Source organism: Branchiostoma lanceolatum, chromosome 7, assembly GCF_035083965.1.
Source record: "Branchiostoma lanceolatum isolate klBraLanc5 chromosome 7, klBraLanc5.hap2, whole genome shotgun sequence".
Taxonomy (NCBI): Eukaryota; Metazoa; Chordata; class Leptocardii; order Amphioxiformes; family Branchiostomatidae; genus Branchiostoma; species Branchiostoma lanceolatum.
The window spans coordinates 14,417,565-14,444,052 of NC_089728.1; the positions used below are offsets into that span (position 1 = coordinate 14,417,565).

General features: G+C 43.5%; 2 protein-coding genes across 2 annotated transcripts; both read right to left on the reverse strand.

The window, feature by feature from the left end:
* Positions 1-462: 462 nt before the first annotated feature.
* Positions 463-9,368, reverse strand: LOC136437811 (protein-glutamine gamma-glutamyltransferase K-like). The gene is made up of 15 exons (XM_066432300.1): positions 9,273-9,368; positions 8,570-8,682; positions 8,123-8,261; positions 7,599-7,717; positions 7,189-7,296; positions 6,733-6,907; positions 6,223-6,355; positions 5,714-5,817; positions 5,066-5,181; positions 4,629-4,773; positions 4,161-4,279; positions 3,251-3,416; positions 2,600-2,760; positions 2,050-2,186; positions 463-736 (listed from the first exon to the last, which is right to left on the reverse strand). Exons 1-15 carry the CDS (start codon positions 9,337-9,339, stop codon positions 586-588), a joined length of 1,953 nt encoding a protein of 650 aa, XP_066288397.1. The 5' UTR covers positions 9,340-9,368; the 3' UTR covers positions 463-585.
* A 2,546-nt stretch (positions 9,369-11,914) lies between these two features.
* Positions 11,915-26,002, reverse strand: LOC136437807 (protein-glutamine gamma-glutamyltransferase K-like). Its single transcript, XM_066432292.1, has 16 exons — positions 25,845-26,002; positions 22,464-22,646; positions 21,809-21,921; positions 21,182-21,320; positions 20,403-20,521; positions 19,939-20,046; positions 19,297-19,471; positions 18,290-18,422; positions 18,032-18,135; positions 17,498-17,613; positions 16,729-16,870; positions 15,720-15,838; positions 14,939-15,104; positions 14,290-14,450; positions 13,701-13,837; positions 11,915-12,851 (listed from the first exon to the last, which is right to left on the reverse strand). The coding sequence occupies exons 1-16, from the start codon at positions 25,930-25,932 to the stop codon at positions 12,713-12,715; spliced, it is 2,142 nt and encodes a 713-aa protein (XP_066288389.1). The 5' UTR covers positions 25,933-26,002; the 3' UTR covers positions 11,915-12,712.
* Between the last annotated feature and the right edge of the window lie 486 nt (positions 26,003-26,488).

Genomic DNA, 26,488 nt, shown 5'->3' on the forward strand with positions numbered 1-26,488 from the left:
AACTTTGAGAAAACAATTACGTTGTATTCGGGAAAACTTGATTAAATACGTAAGAACTCGATTTCGGGAGCCGCTGTCACCCTCGTCTGACAGCCGTCGCTGCACGATTTCCTGGTACCCATTATCGTCTGATATCGCTTGACGACCTTTTTTTATCGGTAAAACACAAGGGGTAACCTTTATTTTACCATAGAAGTAAAGTAAACACTATTTCTATCATAAAATACACAAGAAAGAGAAGAGTCAGAGGAAATTTCGTGATGCGGTGAGCTTTATTGTTTTACGTGTTCGTTCTTCGGCTCAAGCGCGACAATGGCCGCCATGATTTTTTCCCGCCCAGTTGCCCCTGGCAACGGCTCTTCTCGCCATTTCTCACTCAAATCTCGTGGCATTTTATTGTTTTCGTAAACAGCGCATGCGCCAACTAAATCGAGGTAGTCCGTATTGGGCTTAACACATGTGTTATGTCTAAAAAATCCCTGGCTACACAGTTTTCAAAATAGAAAAAAGAAGAAGTTGACGAAGGTTGAATGACCATTTTCTCTGTGGATGCTGACACATCATCCATGGGCAGGTACAGAGTCGCTAGGCAGAGGGCTTCTTCACCACGACCTCCTTTTCCCCGGTGACCTGCTGCAGCTTGTCGGAGGTGAAGGAGGCCACGATGGTCTTCTTTCCGGCCTTCCCGGGAGTGATAGGCTCGGTCAGAGTCACTGTCTTCTTGGGCCCGATGGGACTGGGGAGAGAAAATTGCGTTTTTCAGTTGATGACTCAAAAATTCAGTTGCAGAAGCTTTTAAGACGTTCATTATAAAAAAAACTATATAAACATAACCTTTTTTTTCAATGGGACAAGTTCATGTAACATATTTTGCCTACAATGTACATCATAAATGTTTCAGGGACCAAAAGTTGAGAGGCCTAGGGTTTCTGACGAAAGGGTCGTATCTACGCAAGAAATATGTGCAGTCATACTCAACGGTAGCCTGGTCCCAGTCTCTAGGGTCGGCTAAGTGGTGTTTTACCGGGCCAGTCAGTTTCTGATGGCCTTTCTACCTCTGGCTGCCATCCTACTTCCGCTATACCCTACTTCCGCTGCCATCCTACTTTGCCGCCACCCAAGAGACTGGCAGCTTGTCAATACGGGCCTGATTCAAGGCGCATAGAATTGATGCGCCCAATGGGAACAGAGCAGACTGATCTAATTATTCCGCTGAGCTCTGATTGGCGCGCCAGGTTGGCGCGCGTTTTCGGCCGTTCGGTCCCTCTGCTCATTACCATATCTAACATGGCCGCCATCTAAGCCGAGCGACCACAAGGCTGCAGAAAACGTTGTTTCTAAGGCTCTCTTGTTGCTAAACTAGCTTAAAATCTAAGCTACACTGGGTCTACTACACTGGGTCCCCGATGCCCCACTGATCCCACGGCTGTCACTCTGGAAATTAGCGTGAAAGGACAGCTGTTTACAGTCATCGTCAACATGTCACTATCAGAAACGTTACCCAGGCAGTACAAGAACAACACGCGTGAGATTTTTTCGAGCGAGCAAGATCTTGATTATTACGAAATTTCAGTTTGTATGGATTTGAGAATTGGGAACAACAACCTTTGGTATTTACTTGTGCTTCTAAACAAGGTACAGATTGATCCCTGGTAAACACAAAAGAGCACATTGCTATTGAAAACATGATGCAATAGAAAAGTTCCGCTAGCCAATTATCCTACACAAACAGACGCTGATTCGCCGCGTGGGCAGCCCCCATATCCAATCGCGCTGTCAGACCGCAGGAAACCCGGGGCTGGGAGGGCCATAAATCGAGAGGATTTTCTATTGTATCCGACCATACCCTAGGTGGCGAGCTAATTAATCCAAGGCCGTAAACAACACCCCGAGCGGGCTAAGCTGTCTGGGCGGGTGGGGGTCACTCACAGTGCTGTAGAGATATCGGGGAGCCACCGAGGGTATGGATTCCAGGCTAGTTTTATGTACATTGAACAAACTCAGTCCGGATTTCCCGTCTTGAGAATCGAGGACGGAGGGTAAACTCACGGATGAGGAATGGTCTTGGGTTTCTGCAGTCCGGGACCCTCCATACGGAACACTGCCTGCGTCAGCTTCACGTCTAACGGGTTGGTGAACTCCACTGTCACGTTGGACTGTTGGCCCACTGTCATCTCAGATGGCGCCTACACAACGCCAACAACAAGATGAGACGTTATGCGAGATTCAAAAAAAGTCTGTTCATGCTAACGGGTAGATTAAAGGTATTCGATCGGCATTTTCCATTGTTCAGTGGAAATAGCTAGCTAGCAAAAGGGAATTTACAGCCTTTAAAATGTATCCCAGCAACCGTGTGTTGATCAGTACAGAAGCTTAGATAAAACGTTCTCAACACAACCAGTAAATAATCACTTCCTACCGACTGTCACCCTTATACTGGTTCTACTTTGCACTGCAGCTAGGTGTCGCTGCTGAAGTGTACAAAGTGCGGCCCCAAACATGATTGAATTCATACCCCCCTCATTAACGTTGTTATACAATGATTTTCTCCATCCTGATGAAACTATTCATCTGGTTGAGAAACATGTTTATATCGTACCTTCAAGATGAGATCAGGGCTGACGAGACGGAAGTCGTGTTCACCTACATACACCTGCTTGGTGGTGTCCACGTGAGCCATGACGAACAGCTTGACGATGGCCTGCTCAACCAGCTTGTCCAAGTACTCCTTCGGTGTGAACTTCATGTCCACAAATCCCTCTATAAACGACATCAAGTCACACAGCAGCGGTTAGACATGGTTCCCCTATTCCAACCTTGCTATAACCATTCGTCAGGCTTAGGCGTGTTTCACCGACCACAATCTTTCTAGCCGGCCTTTCTAATTACTGCCTTCCTCTGGAGCGAAACTGGACGGGCAACACTCTCAGCACCGTCAAGATGCCGAAAGGCACAGGACCGCATGGATACCAGGCTAATTCCTACAACTAATTACTGACGCAAACAATCAAGTATGGAGAAAAAATTATCTCTCTCCTGTGCTGTAACTTGTGTTGTTTTCAGACTTAAAACATTCTTCATTTTTCATGATTATTTCAAATCTATAGAGGGCATCAATAGGACGGGCATGAACAGTTTCATTGCCTTTTTTTCTGGTCATCAGTCACAAATGTAGGAGTACTAGTTTGGGTTTGGCACTTCAGATGGAGTGTACATTATTCATATAGAACGCGAAAAAAAGACACCGTACCTCCACCGGGTTTAATGGTGACGTCCTTCTCCAACTCTCCTATTTTCCCAGCCGGTGTGCCAGTGTAGTACGAGGCATTGGCGGTCAGGTGAGCTGTGACTTTTCGAGATTCCTTACTGTTGTTCTTCATGTACAGGGTGATTAGGACGTCTTCTCCCATTTTGATCTATATTTATGAAGCCACCAACATGAGTTACAAGTCATTCATGCTGGAAGGTTTGCTTTTAATGCATAGTATGATTCGATATTTTGCATCGCAGCGTTTCCTAAGAAAATTCTGAGATAAAACCAACATTTACAGCACTATTACTTCCAAAACAATTTTGATTATAAGCTAGTTTACGGCTTGTAGTGCGCATGTGCGGTGTGCTGCATTCTGGGTAATATGTCAAAGGGACATTCATCTTTGACATATTACTTACAATGAAGCACACTGCACATGCGTACTTCAAACCATAAACTAACTTATTTTGACATCAGTTTACTTCTGCGTACTCCTATGTTCAAAACAAGCTCCTATTTACATCTGACAAGTTAAACATCCTCACAGAAAATATCACTCACTCATTCATTCTCCAAAAGAAGTATATATGTCAGGGTAGAAATTGAGACCCGGCAGAATTGCCTATTCGAGACTCTGATGCTAGGAATGCATTACGGATTTCTCCTGTGTCTTAATTCAATCTATTGATCTATGTTGGCATGAATCAAAGTTGAGATGTTCTGACTGTTTTTCAAGGGAATATCCTAAAATTTACTCCGATCGGGATCTCGAACGAATCGGCGATTCTGCCAGATTGCCATATCTGTCTCCTGACATATGCATGCATCACCAACGGGCAAAATATGTTTTCATGCAAGTCCCGAGTTAAAGGTAGCCTTAACCCATCACTTGCAGCACCACGTTTACCTTTGCATGGCTGTTGACATAAAACTCCACGTCTTTCTTCTTAATGACGTCGTCATAGGCATCAGGGTAGCTGCCGTACCTGGCGGCCTCGCGGACAGCAACCCGCTCCTGGTCGGAACCTGCGGTAGAGAAATACATGTTCCGCGTGTTAAGATGCAGTCATACATTCGTCGACATGGAGAGGATATGACATCATGAAAGACATGAAGACCTGGAGAGAAAGAGTCCGGGCAGCCCATCCGATATGATGATGTTGATGATGATGATGTTAATAATGATGATGATACCAATCAATTTCAACATCAAATAATGATGGTATACTTCCTTATTCAGAAATGTTGTCTTCAGCAAGATTACATGGTCAGAAACCAGTACTATTCTGTGTGATGATATCATTCATTCGAAAAGAGTCGGCAAGTGCAATCATTAATGTAAGCGTGACAGTATAAGATGGACATGATAACCTACCTTCCGGATGTTTGTAGTTCTTAGTGATGTCTTCCCTTTCGTTACAGCCCGCTTTTTTGGTGCTGATGCTGTGTCCGACAGCGCCCTTGTCCACAGTTAGCTTTACCAGCTCTGGCGCATAGTCACCAGCCGGATCTTCATAAACCTGGGAGTCAAGGGTGCAGAATAGGTTTAGTAAAGACAAGTGAAGTTTACAAAGTCTTCTCCCAGTACCTTGTTCATTCTAAGAGGGGTGATATTGTGGTGATGGATATGTGCCCTAAACTGCACGAAATCAGATATTCAAGTATTCTTACAATCAATGACATTTGTAAACCTTTTCTCGGGGCCACGTCAAGCCCGAAAGTGCAAAAAACAGCCCGTGAACTACCCGGTGGGGCCCCTTATTCCGATTGGGACCGAAGCATTATCTGTGGCATCCCCACTTAGCATTTTACCTGGAAGGTCATGATGTCAGCGTTCACAGCGGCAAACACGAACCTAGTGTCAAACGGCAGGTACACCTGTCCGTTCTTCACTGCAGACACGGGGCAAGGGCCGCACTGGTACACCCCTACAGGAGACGAAAAATACACTAGTAACAAACAAACAAACTATCCTGGCATCCAGTCTATCGTCGTTAGGCCGGGCTATCTTCGGCCACACTCTCTAAGGGGCAGACAGAGATCTTTGCCGCCTGGGTTATCTTCTACACCCGGTGGTTGTTTTACGCGGTAGGAGTGCAATTCGTGGTTGGCCAATTAAACTCCGACCGCTTACAACTACTACCGCGTGCCAAAGATTACTCCGGCGGCGGAAAGCTCCTACTGCCCCGGACAGAGCTAGGCCAAACCACGGTAGATTGGATGCCTGGTTATAAACAATGGTCATAAACATGTGTGAGTAACAACCATGTGATACATGTTTGAACATTACATATTTCCTTCCTTCCATTCAGGACTGTGTCCATGATACTACATTTCTATTTCAAACATGAGGCCTTCGGTGGTATTCCCATACTACGGTATCATACATAATAACGACCCTTTATTAGTCTCTTGTAACGCGACTCATTATCATTCTCATTATGATTTTAACTACATTACCATTGCTTGCTTGTTGTGGCGTAGCGTCCACCGCCTGCCAGCCCCCGTACCCCTTGGGTAGGTCAGGCCGGGTCATCCACGCCTCGTTCCACAGGTGGAACATCCTTGGAAGATATTTGAAAAACAGTCATTGTTTGTCCATCTCATTGAACTTATCTACAATTTCCTTATTACTTTACCAACAGTAACAGTCCTTTGCAGCACAAATCAATCCACTCTGTGACGTATTTGAAACAGTTTAACCAATTTTCTACCAACACAGTTTCCTTCCTCAGGAAGAGAAAGGAAAGCTATGCATGCTAGATTTGCAAATAAAATGTCTTTAAAGAAATCTGTTTACATATTTGATCCCTTTCTATACAGGCCACCGCCTACATACAAATAGAAACTTTGAAAACCTCAACTTGTTGAGCTATCATACCAATCAACCAACGCATAGTTAAATTGCAGGAGGTAGATGTATATAGAGTCTGTTTATCCGTTTTGGAAGAATGCTTCGTTTTGCTTACCACATAAAGTCGTCCGAAGGTAGGGGCCTGCCTTGGTCGTCCACGTATCTGTCGAAAGTCATGGACGCGTCCGTGTCGACTGCCGACTCGAAATTGGTGATGCTCCGGGCTGGGATGCCTAAACAGCGGAGCACTGGAACGCAAAGTAACCACCGGAAATAAAAGGTTTGTTGCAAAGTCATGCCCGCGCCCGAGGGCTAATAAGCCCATTCGTAGATTCGAGTACGCATGTGCAGTGTCAAAGGTGAAGGCCCTTGAGACGTAAACAAGACCCGTCTGGGCGTTGTTATGCAAAACGAGACAATGGTCGAGACGAGAACTGTTCACAAGCCAGGGGCCTTCACCTTTGACACTGCACATGCGTACTCGGATCTACGAGTGGGATTATACAGGTGCACACCTCTCCATTTACGGCGCCATTTTGAAAACAAGAATACAGGCCACGTTTACTTCAGAGTTGCAAGTAGAGTGGCTGGTTTGGAATATGCAGAAAAAGCCACATTACTTTACCTGTAGTCATAACACCAGAGAATGACAAGCACTCTCCGTACTTCACCGGCTGGCGCTCTTGGAACCACTGCAGAAGAATCTCCACACTGCCGTTCCAGCTAACGGGAGGTGTCCCATCGAGATAGGGTCCAGACGATTTCCCTACCAAGACCCCGTCGTCGTCCTTGCTGTTGATCTAAATCAACCCGACAATGATTGTGCGTTAATTTTTTGTTTAACGAAAGCCCGAAACTACACTCTATGCAGCCTCTGCAGACCCTTTCCACAGCCTCCACAGAGATGTATGTTACACGCAGAGGCTGCGGGGATATTCTGCGTAACACAGCCTCTACGTTGCACTAGAGAGCTCTCAAACAAACTGTTTTTTTTTTCAAAGTGGTGGATACATGTAACCCAGATAAATGTGAATAGCTTTTAAAACAAATACTACAGGTTAGTCCTGAAAAGACAACTCACCATTTTCGACATGGCCCTGCTGACCCACACCGCGCTCCTCTTCGCATTATCTCTGAGTCCTGACCCGTCTAACAGCAGTAGACACGCCTCAAGGATCCCAGGCTCAAACTGGTTGTGAGGGGAACGGTTATGGATACAATTAGTCATTGAAAACAACTAGATTTACCACTGATGAAAGCCTATTTCTGCATAACGGAACCGTTTGAGCGACCAGAAGTCACCAGTCGGTCATTGGCATCAATGTAAGATCATTGCAATACTTTGAACATTATTGAAATGTCTTTGGATGACCCTGGGTCTCATGGAAGGATCATTACGATCATCGGCAGGTCATTGAGAGTTCCTTGGAAAGCTTTGAAGATAATTGAGAGCTGAGCTCTATCGTGGACATTAACATTTCACGACATTACCTGTCCGAAGATCCACGGCCGCTGGCTAATGTTGTCCTTGTGTCCAAAGTACTGGTACCCATGCTCATTCAGCACGTACTCCTCCAGCTTGGCGGCATCATCCAGGTACGTCTGGTCGCCTGAAAAAAATTTGTTGTTGTTTATTTGGCTTTATTTCAACGTGTGTGGTTGACTTAACTTTCATGATTCCACCGGATACCCACAGACCACAAGGCCTTCTCAAGAATGTTTGGACACTTGGAAAAGGAAAAGGAAAGGGATCTCGAACCAGTTTAGCTCAAATGAACTCAATGAACAGATGAGCTACTCTTCCACTGGTCGTGACAGAGAAGACAGACGCTATGTACAGTATTTACAGGTTCATTGTACCGGGGATATCTGCATACCTCGAAAATCATTAATGCTGCATTTGTAAATCTCTTTCAATTCGATATTTCATACTGTCACGGTATGGAACCATGAGAGTTGTCAAACCAAACGTAAACGTTTTAGCCTGAGTGATTCTGATAGCGAAGACAAGTCACCTTTGCACCACGGGTTGAAGAGGAGGAAGAAGTGGCTAACGACGGTCTTTCCGCTGCGGGACGTCTTGCCAGCTGACGTCGTCTCGACGACCACGATATACCTGCCGATGATGGCGTCAGCAGGTGACGTGATGCGCACCTGTAACAACAAGAGATTGGCAAAGCTGTAGGTTGAGGCATCAGTAGTATATGCGTGTTTATATCGTTCCAACGCGCATGCGCCGAGAGTTGAATTGTTGGTAATATGCTAACGGTAAAGGCCCCCAGCTTGTAAACAGTTCCTGTCCAGACCATATTTAATACATGTCCGGGCTTGTTTTGTTTATGTCTCGGGAGTCTTTACTTTTGACATATTACACAATGCATCTCACTGCGCATGTGCACTTGGAACCATGAATCCGCTTATTTGGAGTAACGTACAGCATCACCAGACCTGTTAATATTCACCTTAACGTTCTGGCCTTCTGTCTTCTCCAAGGCGGCGCTCCACTGGCCTTGCTTGATGGCGTCTCCAACAGGCAGCCGTAACAGGGTACCTTTGTTCGGCAGTGGGTTGTTGCCTAAAAATGTGCACATGCAACAGTTTTGTTTTAGTTGTTCTCAATGGAGACCATGAAACAGAGTTTCAATTCAGTCAAACCTGTACCAGTGATCACCTCTGTTCAATCACCACCTGGTCATTGTGGGCACTTTTTGGTGGTCCCTTCGATTTTTTTTCACATTGACAAAAAGGATCAAGAATCCTATGTATGGTGGCCACCTATCAGCTATCTACTGTGACCGTTTTCGCCAAGTCTTTTCGAGTTACCACTATAGACAGGTTTGGTTTTGAGATCTAATGACAGGGCATCTCTTACTAACAGGTCATTCTCCCTCTCTCTTTAAGATACGGATAAAGATGTCATAAACTTTAAAATTGAAACGTATATGGTTGTTAACCATTCCGAGTACGCATGCGCAGCAACATTTATTGTGGGTAATTTGTCAAAAGTGAAGGCCCCTGAGACATAAACAACACACGTCTGGACATTGTTATGCAAACAGTCACAATGGTCAAGGGAGAACTGTTTACAAGTCAGGGGCCTTCACCTTTGACCTTTCGAATGCGTATTCGGAATGGTGAACGAGCTTATTATAATGTTTGACTAACCAAACTGGAACTCGATCACCAGCTTGTCGCTCTTCTGGTTAAACTTGTTGTCAAATAGCAGGTCCATGGAGAAAGACTGGCCACGCCTAACGACGCAGTTCTCTTCAAACTCGTCCGTGTGGTGCGCAGGTCCATTCTTGTCCTTCAGGAAGGTGATTCCTTTCAGGCTTAGTGGGCGATCAGCAGCTGTGCATAAATCAATGAAATTATGATATAGACATCATGATCACTACGTACCTCTGCCAAGAAGGTTATGTTTTGGTAGCATTTGTAACGATGTTTGTTTGTAGTTTAGCAGCATGACCCAAGAAAGCTATGAATGGATTGTTAGCTATGAATTCCATTGGGAAAGGCACTTTACACGACTTTCCTCACCCCACCCAGGTGTAAAAATGGGTATATTGTTCTCTGTACGTGACACTGTTGAAATAAGTTATGAAAAACGCGAGTGCAGTGCCACGTCGTCATTGTCTGTCAAAAAGCAAAATAGAAAAAAAAAGATGATATGATATAAATGCTTGGTTATTCTGACTGAGATTCTCGTTGAGGAACATAAGTTTCCATGGTGATATACATTTAGGCATTTATTATGCGGCTTTGCAAGAGCATTTCCCTCTAAATTTTTGTATATGATTGAAAGTGGTGTTTACAGCCAGACTCTATTGTCAACGCTACAAGCAACATAATGGTTCAGTCTATCAAGTAATTTCATATGTAGAGCCTGAAAGATATGATTTACAGTCAATATGTATAATGCACAAGTCATTAGTAATTCTTTTGTGGCAGCGAATGTTGTTCTCCAACATAAAGGAACTCAAGGTAATAATGTGCAAAGATATCGTAGATCATCGCTGCATGTGTCTTTCGATCAATAAACGGGGTGTCAGGGTTTCAGACTGAATTATTCATAAAGGTGTCAATGTCGTTGCGGTCTACCTAAGCGTGTAGCCAAGTAGCAGCAACACCCTTTTCTCGTTTGCAAGAAAGCTCTTCTTGTGTATGCTAAAACGATTAATACCGGAGCCGACAACACCTTGGGAATTGAAATTTTAACCAGTATTCCTTTACATGTCTGTTATATGATAGACCTTCCCACTTCGCTACATGCTTTGAAATACACTTTCACTGCAAAAAATGCTTTTTTTTAACAAATGTAGTAAACCCGGTCCGTTTTCATTTTAATTCTGATATTCCCATGTACATATGCTGACACAGTCATCTGATTCTTCAGTTCAGGTGTAGAATAGGTATATTGTTCTCTGTATGTGGCACTGTTGAAATAAGTTATGAAAAACTCAAAATCATCGAGTGTTGTTTTTTTGCATCAGGGAAATGAGCTGGTTACACTGCATTGCATGTCGCGCCCTAGTTTCTGTAAGTCTTTATCGATCTTACAAGTAAGTCTTGCAATTTAAAGCTTCTCAAAATACTTTGTCAACGATAGATTACAACCATTCATTGCTTCTGCATTTCTGGCCGCGGGAATTCAAATATACTGCAGTTGCAACCAATCTTTCTTCAATCTGTTCTACTGCGTTTTAACGGTAAATATTCAACAGAGAGGCTAGGGAACAACTTACGATTAGTTGCCGCATGGCCTGTCGATTTTGACGGAGGCTTCTCTACCAGAAGCCTGGTTGTCGAGCTCGAGCCGCCCTTCTGTCCACGAGACATGTTGCTGTTCTTCAGACGTGTGAATTGTTGTTGTGATCACTTGTGCATTTGCGCAGAAAATATGTAGGGGTTATTATCTCCCATGATTCTCTTGGAGCGTGTCAGTCAAGAATAACACGCCCACAAATATGCCTGAAATTTATGTTCTGAATGACATCATTATTCTGTTAAATGTTTTGCGTTTTCAATTGTGCCAGGTTGTATTTCAGGAGACTACTTACTACATAATGCAGCAACATACAAGGGTAGAGTTGCTCTTAAAAAGCAGCACTGAAGTATGAAATAAACCATTTTTTTTCTGATAAACTTCCACCAGTGACCTTAAGAGACCTCATGAGCTCAGTGAACTCCGGGCTGCTTACGTGCATACTTAAAACGAAAACCGGTTGGACAACAGCGTCTAAGTACTACTAGCTCTATTCTCTTCTACATTCAAATGCCAACCTACGACGACGCATATATTCAATGTGAAGTCGTATTGGAAATGTTACTGTTGTGCCGTTCTTTTTTATTCCGCATGGTAACGCCCTTAACACGCCAAGGACAGGTGTGTGTACAGATAACTAGTATGTTGCGCACCAGTGCAGTGACCTACATGTTTTGTGTGGATGGTGTGTTCAGCACCGTGAACAGGTGCTGGTATAGATTGTGTTCTGCACCAGTGTCCTATATGTCTGCGTAGATGGTGTATTCAGCACCACGGACATGTTTGTGTACAGGTTGTACGCATTGTATGTTTGTACAGATGGTACTATATGTACTTATTATGCAAATCATGATCTAATTTGCATAATGGTTGGGGTACAGATGCAACTTTTGCAGCTGAGTTAGATTAAGAAATGCATGTCTTATTTGCCTATACATCTGAAAGCTGGAAACAGTTATGACACTTACGAAGTAACTAACTCTTGTTTGGAAATGGATGAGATGCGGTACACAATAACTAGACTATAGAAATCATACAGAGATCAAGTTACAACCCAACCACCTTTAATGAATTATTCTTACATCATCATTGCCAAGCTTATTGTATAGGTAAACGTTTGTTACGCTATGGCTACTAAATGCTAATGTTAATCTCTAAGTCAAATCCTATCGCTGATATATTTGACGTAATTATAGTGTTTAAACTATTATTATAGTTGCATCTGATACACAATATAGGCAAAGTAGTGGGCAACCTCAAGCCGACCGTACACACTTACGGTTGGCTTGAGGTTGCCCACTACTTTGCCTATCTGATACACGGTATAGTTATGAAATACTTGATGTTGATTCCATGATCCAATCCATTGTTTTCGTAATGCAATTTCTGATGTTAAGTTGTTTCTTTTAGATGCCACTTATCAACTGTCATATTATCAGTTATCTAGACATCAGACATCTAGACAGTTATCTAGATATCTAGATATGCCACCATAAGCACATGTTCGCAAAGGAGGACCAAAACGCCAGTGTTGCATTGCCCACTAAAGCCGGTCGTGGTTTTGTACCTGGCGTCTGTTAATTTTTCTCAACTATGCTGTTTTACTGAAAATCACGTATCGCAGTCATTTCTATAATATCACACCATAAACACACCCCATCAGTCCCCAACAAAAAAGGTGCGAAATTCATGCTAAACTCGGTTGAATATGATTTTCATGCCAAAAAAAGTCATTGGCAGCTCAGATTTTTTTTTAAGCTGCCGAATGGTTGAATGACCATTTTCTCTGTGGATGCTGAAACATCATCCATGGCCAGATACAGAGCCACTGGGCCGAGGACTACTTCACCACGACTTCCTTTTCCCCGGTGACCTGCTGCAGTTTGTCGGAGGTGAAGGAGGCCACGATGGTCTTCTTCCCGGCCTTCCCGGGAGTGATAGGCTCGGTCAGAGTCACTGTCTTCCCGGGTCCGATGGGACTGAGGAGAGAAAATGGCGTTAGTCAGTTGATGACAAAAACATTCCGTTGCAGGAGCTTTAAGCTTTCATGACGTCCAATATATGTAAACTGTATAAACATAACCTTATAGTTTTGATATAAGGGGCAAGGTCATGTAAGATATTTTGCCTACAAGGGATATTGCAAATGTTTCAGGACCAAGAGTTTGATGATTTGTGACGAAATTCAGAATATGCAATATCAACGCAAGAAATATGTATGCACTGAGCAGAAAGCAACACCTGTCGCTATCTGACTATCAGGTAAGATTCACACATACACATCGTGCGAACTACTACAGAATGGATCCTCAGTGATTTAGGCTCACGAAAAAATTAATGAGTCACAATCATGGGTGTTTTTCTTTATCTATGTTTCAATTTTATGTACTTGTACATTGAAAAAACTCAGACGAATTCCAGTCTAGAGAATCGAGAACTACACTGGTCTAACTACAATCAACAGTGATCTACCCTTTTCGGAAAGTTGAAAAGACTGAATGGGTTCTGTGACAGACTTCAATAATCTGTCAGATGATACTTAATTGCATCTACTTCTAAGAGGATCTTATTTTCTGTCGACAGCAATTCAAACGCTTTCATGATATACTGTTTTCTCAACTTCACCTGAAAAACCTTTGTTCATTTCATAGCTCTTTTTTTATTTGAATAATTATATATCTACGTTGCTTGATTTGTATTTATGTATTGTCCTTTGATTCGGTGGCGGTATAAGAAATAAGTCAATGACTTGGGTGTGCCACCATCATGTATTATTGATAGATGTTGAAATTTCAAAAAGACGATTCGAGGACGGAGGGTTAACTCACGGATGAGGAATGGTCTTGGGCTTCTGCAGTCCGGGGCCCTCCATACGGAACACTGCCTGCGTCAGCTTCACGTCTAACGGGTTGGTGAACTCCACTGTCACGTTGGACTGTTTGCACACCGTCATCTCAGATGGCGCCTACACAACGCCAACAACAAGAAGAGACGTAATACGAGATTCAAACAAAGTCTGTACAATCATCATGTTGACGGATAGAATAAAGCTATTCGATCGGCATTTCCCATTTTCACATTCAGTGGGAATAGCAATAAGGGAATTTACAGCACGCAAAATGTACCACAACTTGCAATCGTGTGTTGACCAATGCAGAACTAGAGGCATAGTTGAAAGTTCTTCACATACAACCAGTACATAATCGATCACCTGATACCGACGTGTTGATGACTGTTTGTCACCTTCCCTAAGGGAAACACTAACTGTTAAACTGGTTTTAATTCGCACTGCAGCTAGTCGTCGCTGCTGCCTTGTACAGAATGCGGTCCCAAACGTGGCTGAGTTTCCACCCCCATCCCCCCTCATGAACTTTGTTATCCAGTAATTTATCATCCTGAGAAACATGTTTATCGTACCTTCAAGATGAGATCGGGGCTGACGAGACGGAAGTCGTGTTCACCTACGTACACCTGCTTGGTGGTGTCCACGTGAGCCATGACGAACAGCTTGACGATGGCCTGCTCAACCAGCTTGTCCAAGTACTCCTTCGGTGTGAACTTCATGTCCACAAATTCCTCTGTAAACAACATCAAGTCACACAGAAGCGGTTAGACATGGTTCCCCTATTCCAACCTAGCCTGCTATAACCATTCGTCCGGCTAAGGCGTGTTTCACCGACCACGATCTTTCCAGTCGGCCTTTCTAATTACTGCCGTCCTCTGGAGCGAAACTGGACGGGCAACACTCTCAGCACCGTCAAGATACCGGAAAGCACAGGACCGCATGGATACCAGGCTAATTCCTACAACTAATTACTGACGCAAACAATCAAGTATGGAGAAAATATAATCTCTCTCCTGTGCTGTAACTTGTGTTGTTTTCAGACTTAAAGCATTCTTCATTTTTCATGATCATTTCAAATCTATAGAGAGCATCAATAGGACGGGCATGAACACTTTCATTGACGTTTTTCTGGTCATCAGTTACAAATATAGGAGTACTAGCTTGGGTTTGGCACTTGAGATGGAGTGCACATTATTCATATAGAAAAAACAGACATCGTACCTCCACCGGGTTTAATGGTGACGTCCTTCTCCAACTCTCCGATTTTCCCAGCCGGTGTGCCGGTGTAGTACGAGGCATTGGCGGTCAGGTGAGCTGTGACTTTTCGAGATTCCTTACTGTTGTTCTTCATGTACAGGGTGATTTGGATGTCTTCCCCCATTTTGATCTGTATGTATAAAGCCAGCGTCTTGAGTTAGAAGTATAACATGATATAAATGCAGAAATGTTAGCGGTGGTTTTATGTTCGCGGTTCTCGCGGTGAACTCTTTACCGCGAACTTAGAATCACCGCGAAAAGGCGTTCCATTGTGTGACTGTAGTAATACTATTGTTTTAAACGCAAAGTCAAAACCACCGCGAACACTCCATTTTCTCCCTACCGTGAAATCAAATCCCCGCAAACATTTCTGCATTTACAGTAGTTCACGGTTTGAAGTGCGCATGTGCTGTGTGTTGCATTCTGGGTTGTATGTCAAAGTTGAAAGCCCCTGGCCTCATTCTGTATGTATTGCCAGGGGCCTTCATCTTTTACATATTACCCACGATGCAGCACACTGCAAATGCGCACTTCAAAATGTGAGCTAGCTTATTCTGACATATCAGTTTACTTTTGCTTACTCCAACTCCCAGGTAAAACATAAGTTCCGATTTAAACCTGGTGAGGTAAACTGATATCCTCACAGAAGATATCACTCACTCATTCATCCAACAGAACACGAATATACACAACGCATACCTTTTATGTAGTAGCCATAACCCACTTCTGGCAGCACCACGTTTACCTTTGCATGACTGTTGACATAAAACTCCACGTCTTCCTTCTTAATGACGTCGTCATAGGCATCAGGGTAGCTGCCATACTTGGCGGCCTCGCGGACAGCAACCCGCTCCTGGTCGGAACCTGCGGTAGAGAAAAGTTGCTCGTTTTTAAGATGCAGTCGTACATTTGTCGTAGGATTTTTTGAGACGATATGACGTCGTGGAAGACAGATACCCTCGGAGAGAAAGAGTCCGGGCAACCCATCCAAAATTATGATGATGATGACTGAAGCAAAATGTGACAAAAATCCATAAGAAACTTTTCCAGCTCAAGAAGGCTGAATATCCAAGATTGCCTCGAGAATACCAAAATTTGTTGTTGCAAACTTGTTGCACAAGGAATGTGACCATGTCGTTGTCGTGCTTTTGCTAAAGAAAGGCATGACAATGTAACAACTAAGTGTCAGAACTGTTATAAGTTTGCTGGTACACTGGACAACAAAGTTTTTGAAAACCATTTCAGTTATGTGGCAAGGAGAAATTTTGGTATCAATGTCAACATAAAATGATAATGATATACTTCCTTTTTCACCAATGTTGTCTTCAGCAAGAAGTGCAATACTTGGTCAGAAATCGGTACTATATTGCGTGGGATTCATTCGAAAAGAATCTACAAGTGCAATCATTAATGTACACGTGACAGAAGAAGATGGACATGATAGCTAAACTTCGGGATACGTTGATGAAGGTTAGACATCCAGGTAATAACATGCGCCAGAAGTAATTACTCAAGCAAATGGGTAACACTTTGAAAAAGTCAGACTTTTCAGACAGAATCTGCTACATTTCGTTAGTGACTAAGGATCTGGCAGAACCAGGTTTTATACCAAAACTCTGAATAGATATGTTAATGAAATGAAGACAATTTCAGATGGTTCAATAGAATAGTAAGTCAAGACAAGGTTGTATGTTAATGACTCAATTAGCTCCTGTTGTTTTAGGAGCTAATGTTGTTCGACTGGGACTTCTCACCTTCGGGATGTTTGTAGTTCTCAGTGATGTCTTCCCTTTCGTTACAGCCCACTTTCTTGGTGCTGATGTTCCATCCGACAGCGCTCTTGAGCACACTTCGCTTCTCAACGTACTGGTATACACTTTCCGGATCTTCAAAAATCTGAGAGTCCATGGTACAAAATAGGTTTAGTAAAGAAATGAGAAATTTACAAGTCCTCTCACAGTACTTTGTTCATTCTAAAGAGGGGGTGATGTCAGTATTACGTTTGTGGTGATATTATGGAATGGATGTATGCTCTACACTGCACAAAAATAGATATTCAAGCATGCTATGACATTCGTTAAGGCGACTTACTAAACATTCCAATATACACATGATTAAGTAATCATTCAATTATGTTTAAGCAGTTATAAATGCAAGAACTAAACCTCAATCTTTACAATAGCTTTACGAGCTAGTTTCCCAAGACTTTTATTGTAAGATATAATGCCTACTGTTGTTAGTCCCCATTTCCAAAGGACGGGAACCGTTGAGCAACCGAAACCACTAGTCATTGAGATATTTGAAAATTAATTGAAAGATATTTGGGACCCTTAAAGATGATTGGTTACATATTTGGAAGAAATTGGAGATAACTGAGGCTCGCTCAAAGAATATCAATCTGTGAATAATTCCATTTGGTTGGAAATGCTTAGGTCCCCATTGTTGTCATATATATCACTCGAAGACTGTTGTGGGATCGGTCAAATTTTTGGCCGCTCAATGGTATCTCAACGGTCCAATTACCTGGAAGGTCATGATGTCAGCGTTCACAGCGGCAAACACGAACCTAGTGTCAAACGGCAGGTACACCTGTCCGTTCTTCACTGCAGACACGGGGCAAGGGCCGCACTGGTACACCCCTACAGGAGACGAAAAATACACTAATAACAAACAAACAAACTATCCTGGCATCCTGTCTATCGTCGTTAGGCCGGGCTGTCTTCGGCCAAGCTTTCTAAGGCTCTTCACCGCCTTGGAAATTTTTTACACCCAGTGGTTGTTTTACGCAGTAGGAGGACCATTCGTGGTTTAAATTCCAACCGCGTCAAACTACTACCGGATGCCAAAGATCACCTCGGCGGCGGAAAGCTCATACTGCCCCGAACAGCGCGCAGCTATACCACGGTAGACTGGATGCCTGGTTATAAAACAAAGTTTACGTGTTCACGTAACTATATTTGTGTTCCATACACGAGACCTTCGGTTTTACTCCCATACCACAGTATCATACAAAACAACGGCTCTTTATTAGTCTCTTGATAATTTTCATAACCTCACCATTTCTTGCTTGTTGCGGCGTAGCGTCCACCGCCTGCCAGCCCCCGTACCCCTCGGATAGGTCAGGCCGGGTCATCCACGCCTCGTTCCACAGGTGGAACATCCTAGGAAGATAATAAAAACAGTCATTGTTTGTCCATATATAATTGAACGTATTTACAGTTTCCCTATCACTTTATTAACAGCTACAGCCCTATGCAACACTGAGTCTGGTTACCTATCCCTTTTGGAAGAATGCATCGAAGTCGTTTTGCTTACCACATAAAGTCTTCCGAGGGTAGGGGGACGCCTTGATCGTCCACGTATCTGTCGAATGTCATGGACGCGTCCGTGTCAACTGCCGACTCGAAATTGGTGATGCTCCGGGCTGGAATGCCCAAACAGCGAAGCACTGGAAAGCAAAACAACAAAGTAACAGGTTTATTGCAAGGTCATGCGCGAGATCTAATAGACCAATCCTGACTGTCAACCAATGGGAGAATGGCAATCATCGGTTCGACCAATGAGAGAGGGGATGGATGAATGTCCGACGAATGATTTGCATTTCTGTGTTTTCATTTTGCAACTTAGGTTTGGACGGAGGTAAGTGGGGCTATGGGATCGGTCTATACACGCCTCTCCATTTAATTTTACAGCGCCATTTTGAAAAAAAAACGTCCACGCGAGAGTGCATGGACTAGCGTTACCTACAAGGAGGTCTACTAGTACGAAGACTGCCAAAGCATGTAACATGGAGACGGCACATGGTAAACACAATGACATTGGCAAGTATATCAACAAATATTTGTTAAATCTAACTTTGTCGGGTATTGAATGCAATGGAGCTCGAATTTATCATTTCTTCTGTGATTTGAGGTTTCCTTGATTTGATTTGAATAGCATAATTTGTTTTCTTTCCGTCTTCAGCAATGGTGACGCAGAGTGCTGAATTGTGGGTAATAAGTCAAGGTCAAATAAGTTGAAGTCCCCTAAGAAATAAACAAAACATGCGTCTGGACATGGTATCGAAGATGGTCTAAACAATATTTGTTTACAAGTTAGAAGCCTGAACCTCGCGCATGCGCAGTTTAAACCATAAACCAGCATGTTGTTAATTTCGTTCGTGGTGTGAGAGCAAGGTTGGGGCGAGGGGTCAGCGCCCCCTCCCCTGTCGAACCCTAAGCCAGCTACGGAAACGGCAAGTGAGAGCAACGATGTTTACTTCAGAGTTGCAAGCAGTAGACTGGCTGGTTTGGAATATACAGAAAAAAGCCTCAGTACTTTACCTGTAGTCATAACACCAGAGAATGACAAGCATTCTCCGTACTTCACCGGCTGGCGCTCTTGGAACCACTGCAGAAGAATCTCCACACTGCCGTTCCAGCTAACGGGAGGTGTCCCATCGAGATAGGGTCCAGACGATTTCCCTACCAAGACCCCGTCGTCGTCGTCGCTGTTAACCTGCATCAATCGGACAATGATTGTGCATTAATTTTGTATTTAACGAAAGCCCAAAACTGCACTCTATAGACTCTTTCCACAGCCTCCACAGAGATATATGTTACACGCAGAGGGTGTGGAGAGACTCTGCGTAACACAGCCATTGCGTAACAAAGCCTCTGCGTGATACAGGCTCTGCGTAACACAGCATATTTGCGCGTAACACAGAATCTAACGTCTACTAAAATAATTCCGCCAGGTCAAATATATCCGCCAGCCTGAAAAAATGCTTATAAAAAGACCTCCAATGCAAAGTCCCTCAGTACAATGCACTCCTGCATCTCTAAAATGTGGATATATGGGGGGGGGGGGAGTTCTACACGAGAGATAGAGCTCTAAAACACACTGTGCTGGATACATGTAACCCAGATAAATGTGAATGGCAGTTAGATCAAATACTACTGGTTAGTCCTGAAAAGACAACTCACCATTTTCGACATGGCCCTGCTGACCCACACCGCGCTCCTCTTTGCATTATCTCTGAGTCCTGACCTGTCTAACAGCAGTAGACACACCTCGAGGATCCCCGGCTCAAACTGGTTGTGGGGGGAACGGTTGTGGATGAAATTAGACATTGAGAATTACTAGATTTACCACTGACAGCCCACATAAAGGAACCGTTTAGTTATCGATAAGTGGCCAAAAGTCACGAATTGGTCATTGACATCTATGAAAGATAATTTGAATATTTTGAAGGCTATTCAATAATCTTTGGAAGACCTTAAAGCTCATCGAAAGATCATTAACATCATCGTAAGATTATTGGAAGACATTGATAATGAGCATGATTGAAATATTTTTGGAAGACGCTGGGGCTCATGGAAGGGCTATTAAGGTCATCGGCATGTCATTGAGAGCTCTATCGTGAATAGTGGACATTTTGCTACATTACCTGTCCGAAGATCCACGGCCGCTGGCTAATGTTGCTCTTGTGTCCGAAGTACTGGTACCCATGCTCATTCAGCACGTACTCCTCCAGCTTGGTGTCGTCATCCAGGTACGTCTGATCGCCTGAAAAGTTTTGGTTTTTTTTTATTTGGTTTGATTTCATGTTTTTGTGTGTGTAGTCACAATAATGAGCATTTATCTGTCGTATAAAGTCAACTTTCATATATTCCGCTGGGTATATCCACAGGCCGCTACATTGACGGAACGGTGTTATCAATGCCTTCTCAAGAATGTCTTGGACACTTTGATATCTGCAAGAGTGCATACCTCGGAAATTATTGATGCTGCATTTGTAAATCTCTTTAAATTGTTTGTGTTGGGTACCCGGTGGAACCATGACAGTTGTCAAACCAAGCGTAACCGTTTTATGCTTAGGTCCTAGTTGGCAAAGGGGTTCCGCCGGGTAGTTGACGGACTGTTTTGTTTTTGCACTTTTGGGCGTGACCCCTACGTGGCTCCGCGAGACAACCTGCGGCTGTTGGGCTATTTTGAGGCCTGGCCGGGACCCCGAATCATTTGAAATCGGAATTAAAATCAACGTGGGACCCGGTTACAAATAGACACCGCAAGGTAAAGCAACCCCCCCCCCCCCCCCCCACCTCCGTACCCGGTAGTCCACCGGGAAAATATTATGGCTTCGGGGCCCGGCCGGGACTACACCCCCTCCGGGCCCCTTGGACCTAAGCATAAGCTTGGGTGATTCTGTAAGCGAAGACAAGTCACCTTTGCACCACGGGTTGAAGAGGAGGACGAAGTAGCTAATCATGTTCTTTCCACTGCGGAACTTCTTGCCAGCTGATGATGTCTCGACAATCACAATATACCTGCCGATGATGGCGTCAGAAGGTGACGTGATGCGCACCTGTAACAACAAGAGACCAAAGATTTGTGGTGAGGCATAAGTAGTATAAGCGGGTTCATGGTTCCAAACGCGCATGCACCGAGAGATGCATTGTGGGTAATATGTCAACGGTGAAGGCCCCTAACTTGTAAACAGTTCCTGTCCAAACCATATATGTCCGAACATGTTTTGTGTATATCTCGGGGCCTTCACTTTTGAAATAATACACAATGCATCTCGCTGCGCATGCGCACCTGGAGTAACGTACAGCATCATCACACCAATACCCCGAAGACACACAACTTTAAATCTTCTTGGTCAGTGTCATTCTTAGCGATATCGATATTAATGAATTGTGACTAACTTATCGACTATTATTTATCATAATTTTCAGTAATTATCACGTGATCAGGTGACAACGTTCAGTCCCGGAAAAGTCAAGGTAATGGTCATTAGTAAATTAGCATACATTTCTGTGATGCCTTCTGTGAAACTGTTGTTATGTTCACCTTGACGTTCTCGCCATCTGCCTTCTCCACAGCGGCGCCCCACTGGCCTTCCTTCACGGTGTCTCCAACAGGCAGACGTAACAGGGTACCTTTGTTCGGCAGCGGGTTGGGGCCTAAAAATGCACATGCAACATTTTTGTTTCAGTTGTTCTCAATGGAGACCACGAAGTTTCAATACAATCAAACCTGTACCAGTGACCACCTCTGCTTAAACACCAACTGGTCTCTGTGGTCACTTTTTGGTGGTCCCTTCGATTTTTTGTCATGATTGACAAAAAGGATTAAGAATCCTGTGTATAGTGGCCAAATTCCTTTAAGTTACCATTGTAGACAGGTTTGATTTTAAGATCTAATGAGAGGACAACTCTTACTATTAAACAGGTCATTTTCCCTCCCTCCATGAAATACGGAAAAATATGTCATCAAGTTTAAAACGTATATAAGGTTGTTCACCGTTCCGAATACGCATGCGCAGCGACGTGTATTGTGGGTAATATGTAAAAATGAAAGTCCCTGAGACATAAACAACACAAGTCTGGACATTTGTGACAATGGTCAAGGGAGAAGTGTTTAAAGGTCATCAGGGGCCTTCACCTTTGACCTTTCGCATGCGTATTTTGAATGGTGAAGGAGCTTAGTATAATGTTTGACTAACCAGACTGGAGCTCGATCGTCAGCTTGTCGTTCTTCTGGTACTCCTTGTTAAACAGCAGGTCCACGGAGAAAGGCTGGCCACGCCTAACGACGCAGTTCTCCACAAACTCGTCCGTGTGGTGCGCAGGTCCATTCTCGTCCTTCAGGAAGGTGATTCCTTTCACGCGCAGTGGACGATCAGCAGCTGTGTATAAATCAATGAAATTAAGATAGACATCATGATCACAACCTTTGCCAAGAAGGTTATGTTTTGGTAGCGTTTGTAACGATTTTTGTTTGTGGTTTAGCAGCATAACCCAAGAAAGCTATGAATGGATTGTTAGGAAATTTGGTTTGTGATTGGGCCATGTTGATTTGATTATATGGATGACATCCTCTAGATCTGGGAACCCCACAACTGATGCGAGCGTGCGAATAAATAAAAAGTTTGGGGGAAAAAAGGTTGCCTTCATTATGAAATCTACGTGGTCAGGAAGGTTGAACAAATGACTTAACAAACAGAGTATGGTATACCAAATAATAGATTCTTCATTCTTGTTCTTTTATATCTTCTTTGACTTTAGATTTGACATTGGCATTCAACGATATCAGCATCTATTCTCCGAAATATTTTTTTTTTCAATTTACCGTATACGTTTGCTCATTTTGTAGCTGCTTTAAATTTGTACAATTTACAGTATGGTCCAAAACTTTTCTTTTTTTTTGCACGGACGAAAATTGATGCGCGCGCGGATGTCATCATAGTGGAAAGTACCCTGGTGAGGAAGCGCAGTGCTTTGCAGGCTTGTTACAAAATGGCCGCCATTCAAGATGGCGGCTCATGGCGGAACCCCGAAGTAGATGCAAGAAAATAGATGGCCGTTTACCGGGATGGCCATGGATGACTACATGCAAGGTACGTGTTGACGGGGGATATATGACATGTGTTCATTGTCTTTCATGTCATTTATTCTTGTATGGCCAGCCGATTGTCCTGTTTCTACCCCCTTTGTCCTCGGAGACAGCGGTTTGGGGCTAAAACAAATTCAAACTAAGTAATGCAAGTTGATGGAATCTTGGTATTAACTTCAAAAAAGATATCTACCAATAACAAAATTGGGAAAATGATAGGAATAAAACAGATTTATACATTAACTAAGAAAATACTCTCCGTCATTTCATTTCACACCATCTTAATTTTCTTGCATTTCCCTCTTCATGTTTTTTCTCAAAAATAACATGTACCACTATGCATTGAATGACTCTGCACAGTGCGAGCAAGAGGGTCTATTACAGAATACCTGTTTTATTTCTTCATTGATTGTCTGAAAAGAATCCGAGGAATTCAGAGTGTCCTAAAGTTTGGGTCAAACATATATGCCTTCGTATCTTAGCATTGCTTAGCTCATGACTTCTTGCTTAGGAAATTACCAAACACAGCGCTGTTACATTGAAGGGAGACACTGTAGAAAAGAATACAAGAGAAAGGAAGAAAGTTCAAGTTTGCCGCCACAAATTGTACCCGTCATCCCTTGCGCTTGAAACGAGCCTCGATTTCGTGAATGCCGGCGTTTCCATAGCCTGGGCAAACCAGTCCGGTCGCTGCTTATCCGCCTCATGCAACACCGACTAACACCTGGTAATCAGTGTAATAAAAATGCAGCCTTGGGGCTCGACAACACATAAAATCCAGGTGTACAAGATAAGGCCACAGCAAGTAAATTTTATGATGACATCAGCGCGCGCATTGATTTTCGTCTAATTTTGAAATAAAAAACAAGAATTTTTTTACCCTTTGGCAATGGTTAATATGCTAGTACCGAAAACGGGGCAATTTGTTTCAAACGTCTGTCAGTTTCATTGCAAAAACGTTCTAGATGCCGTAAAAAATGCATTTGCACATGTAAGAATGGTGAAAAATCGGTACAAATGTGTTGCACAATTATTGTGTATGCAAGCTGTAATAAGATTGCTCCTCGTCACCAACTCACAAGAGGACACAGTGCAGCCCTCATGCCAACCTTTTATGGGAATTAGTCTGTAATTGCTGTGCCAGTATTATGAACAACGTGTAATCCGATGTGTTTTTCTTGAATGAAGTGAGGTACTAACAAATCCGATAACAGGGTCAGATGAAGTAACTAATGTTACGCGGTTAGAGTAGACCATTGTCTAGCTGTTTGTCTGTTGAAGACAGAATAAAAAGACGGGGGATTTCTGAGGCACGGAAATTCAGGCAGACAGTCAGGACAGCAATAGCAGAGCTCGAAAGAATTTCAGTTGAGACGAAGTGAGTAGAGCCAGCATTATTTAGTCACAGTCAGTCTGCCGCATGACTCATGAGACTCCCGTGCCCAGTGTTCGGGAACCCTTGTCTCTGCGTTCTTGAGGTGCTATTCCCCGCCTTGTTTTTTTTTCGCCCGCGCGCACTAAGTTAGGAGTCTGCAGAGGTCGGCACCATCTCTTTGGTAATTTTTTGTTCATTTTCTTCAATTTTGTGTTATGGATGTAATATGGCCATTTCACAACTACCTAAGGTCAGCCATGAGCATGGCAAAATACCTCGTCTGCATGGCCTTGCATGAAGCGCCCCCTGGCACCCGCCGCTTGTCTGCATGGCTCGGACGAAAAAGAAGGGTGGGTCGGTGGCTGGGTGGGTGGGTGAGTGTGTGGGTGTACAGAAGGGAGGACATCTCATACCCAATACAATGCCATGCAACCGCCATGGCAAAAAGGGGCAATAATTGACCAGGAGAGTCAGTAATCCACGAGAATGGTAACATTTCCTGCAAATGAAAACCTGTGGTGACCAAACTCCTCTGGCAAATTATTCTCTCTAGCGCTGGCGTAGTCAGTCTGGTGGAGACTAATCAATGAGCAGAATCTAGTAAAATATGTCACCCGACGAGTCTGCGAGCTCTAGAATGACAATATGGCCGGTGCTCCATCAATGCGCAAATAATAGGGATCGGCCAATGTTCGCCTGTCACCGAGCCCGTCAAATGTAACAGGTTAGATTTTCAGGCAAAAAATACACTCGACACTCTGGTGACTTAGAAATTCATCGAGCTGCTGGCGATCAACAAACTTGGCTAAAAGTCGTACGTCGAGTGTTGTTGTTTTTTTTTGCCTCAGGGAAATGAGAAGGTTACACAATGGTACATTGTATGTCGCGCCCTACTTTCTGTCTTTATCGATCTTACAAGTAGGTCTTTAGCTTGCAAGACACATTCTAAAGATTCTCATTGATAGATTACAATCATCTACTGGTTCTGCATTTGTAGCGGTGAGAATTCAAACGTACTGCAGTTGCAACCAAACTTTATTCAATCTGTTCTACGGCGTCTTAACGGTAAAAATTCTATATGAAAGAAACCAAGACAGACGTTTGGTAACGGCTTACGATTAGTTGCAGCATCGTCGGTCGATTCTGACTGAGGCTTCTCTACTAGAAGCCGGGTTGTCGAGCCGCCCTTCTGTCCACGAGGCATGTTGCTGTTCTTCAGACTTCTTGAGGTTTGCAGAAAAAGGAGGCCGTTCTCTGCGTCATAACTCTTATATACAGGGGTTATCTCCCATGATTCTCTTGGAGCTAGCGTGTCAGTCAAGAATGACACGCCCACAAATACGCCTGAACTTAATGTTCTGAATGACATCATTATTCTCAGACTGTTAAACGTTTTGCGTTGTCAATTGTGCCAGGTTGTATTTCAGGAGACCACTTACTACATAGTGCAGCAACATACAAGGGTGGAATTGCTCTTACAGATTATCACTTAAGTATGAAATAAACCAGTTTTTTTCTGATAAACTTACACCAGTGACCTGAAGTGACCTCATGAGCTCAGTGACCTCTGGCCTGCTTACGTGCATACTTAAAACGAAAACCGGTTGGACAACAGCGTCTAAGTACTACTAGCTCTATTCTCTTCTGCGTTCAAATGCCAACCTACGACGACGCGACGCATATATTCCATGTGAAGTCGTATTGGAAATGTTACTGTTGTGCCATTCTTTTTTATTCCGCATGGTGACGCCCTTGACACG

Coding starts and splice junctions, on each gene's coding strand:
- LOC136437811 (XM_066432300.1), bottom strand. CDS start 9,339: ATGGACCTGCTATTTGACAACAAGTTTAACCAGAAGAGCGACAAGCTG. Junction 8,683..9,272: donor GGTGATCGAGTTCCAGTTTG/GTTAGTCAAACA, acceptor GCACATTTTTAG/GCAACAACCCACTGCCGAAC. Junction 7,718..8,122: donor CTTCAACCCGTGGTGCAAAG/GTGACTTGTCTT, acceptor AATTTTTTTCAG/GCGACCAGACGTACCTGGAT.
- LOC136437807 (XM_066432292.1), bottom strand. CDS start 25,932: ATGCCTCGTGGACAGAAGGGCGGCTCGACAACCCGGCTTCTAGTAGAG. Junction 22,647..25,844: donor CGACGATGCTGCAACTAATC/GTAAGCCGTTAC, acceptor ATTTATACACAG/CTGCTGATCGTCCACTGCGC. Junction 12,852..13,700: donor CCCAAGACCATTCCTCATCC/GTGAGTTAACCC, acceptor TTCTCTCCTCAG/TCCCATCGGACCCGGGAAGA.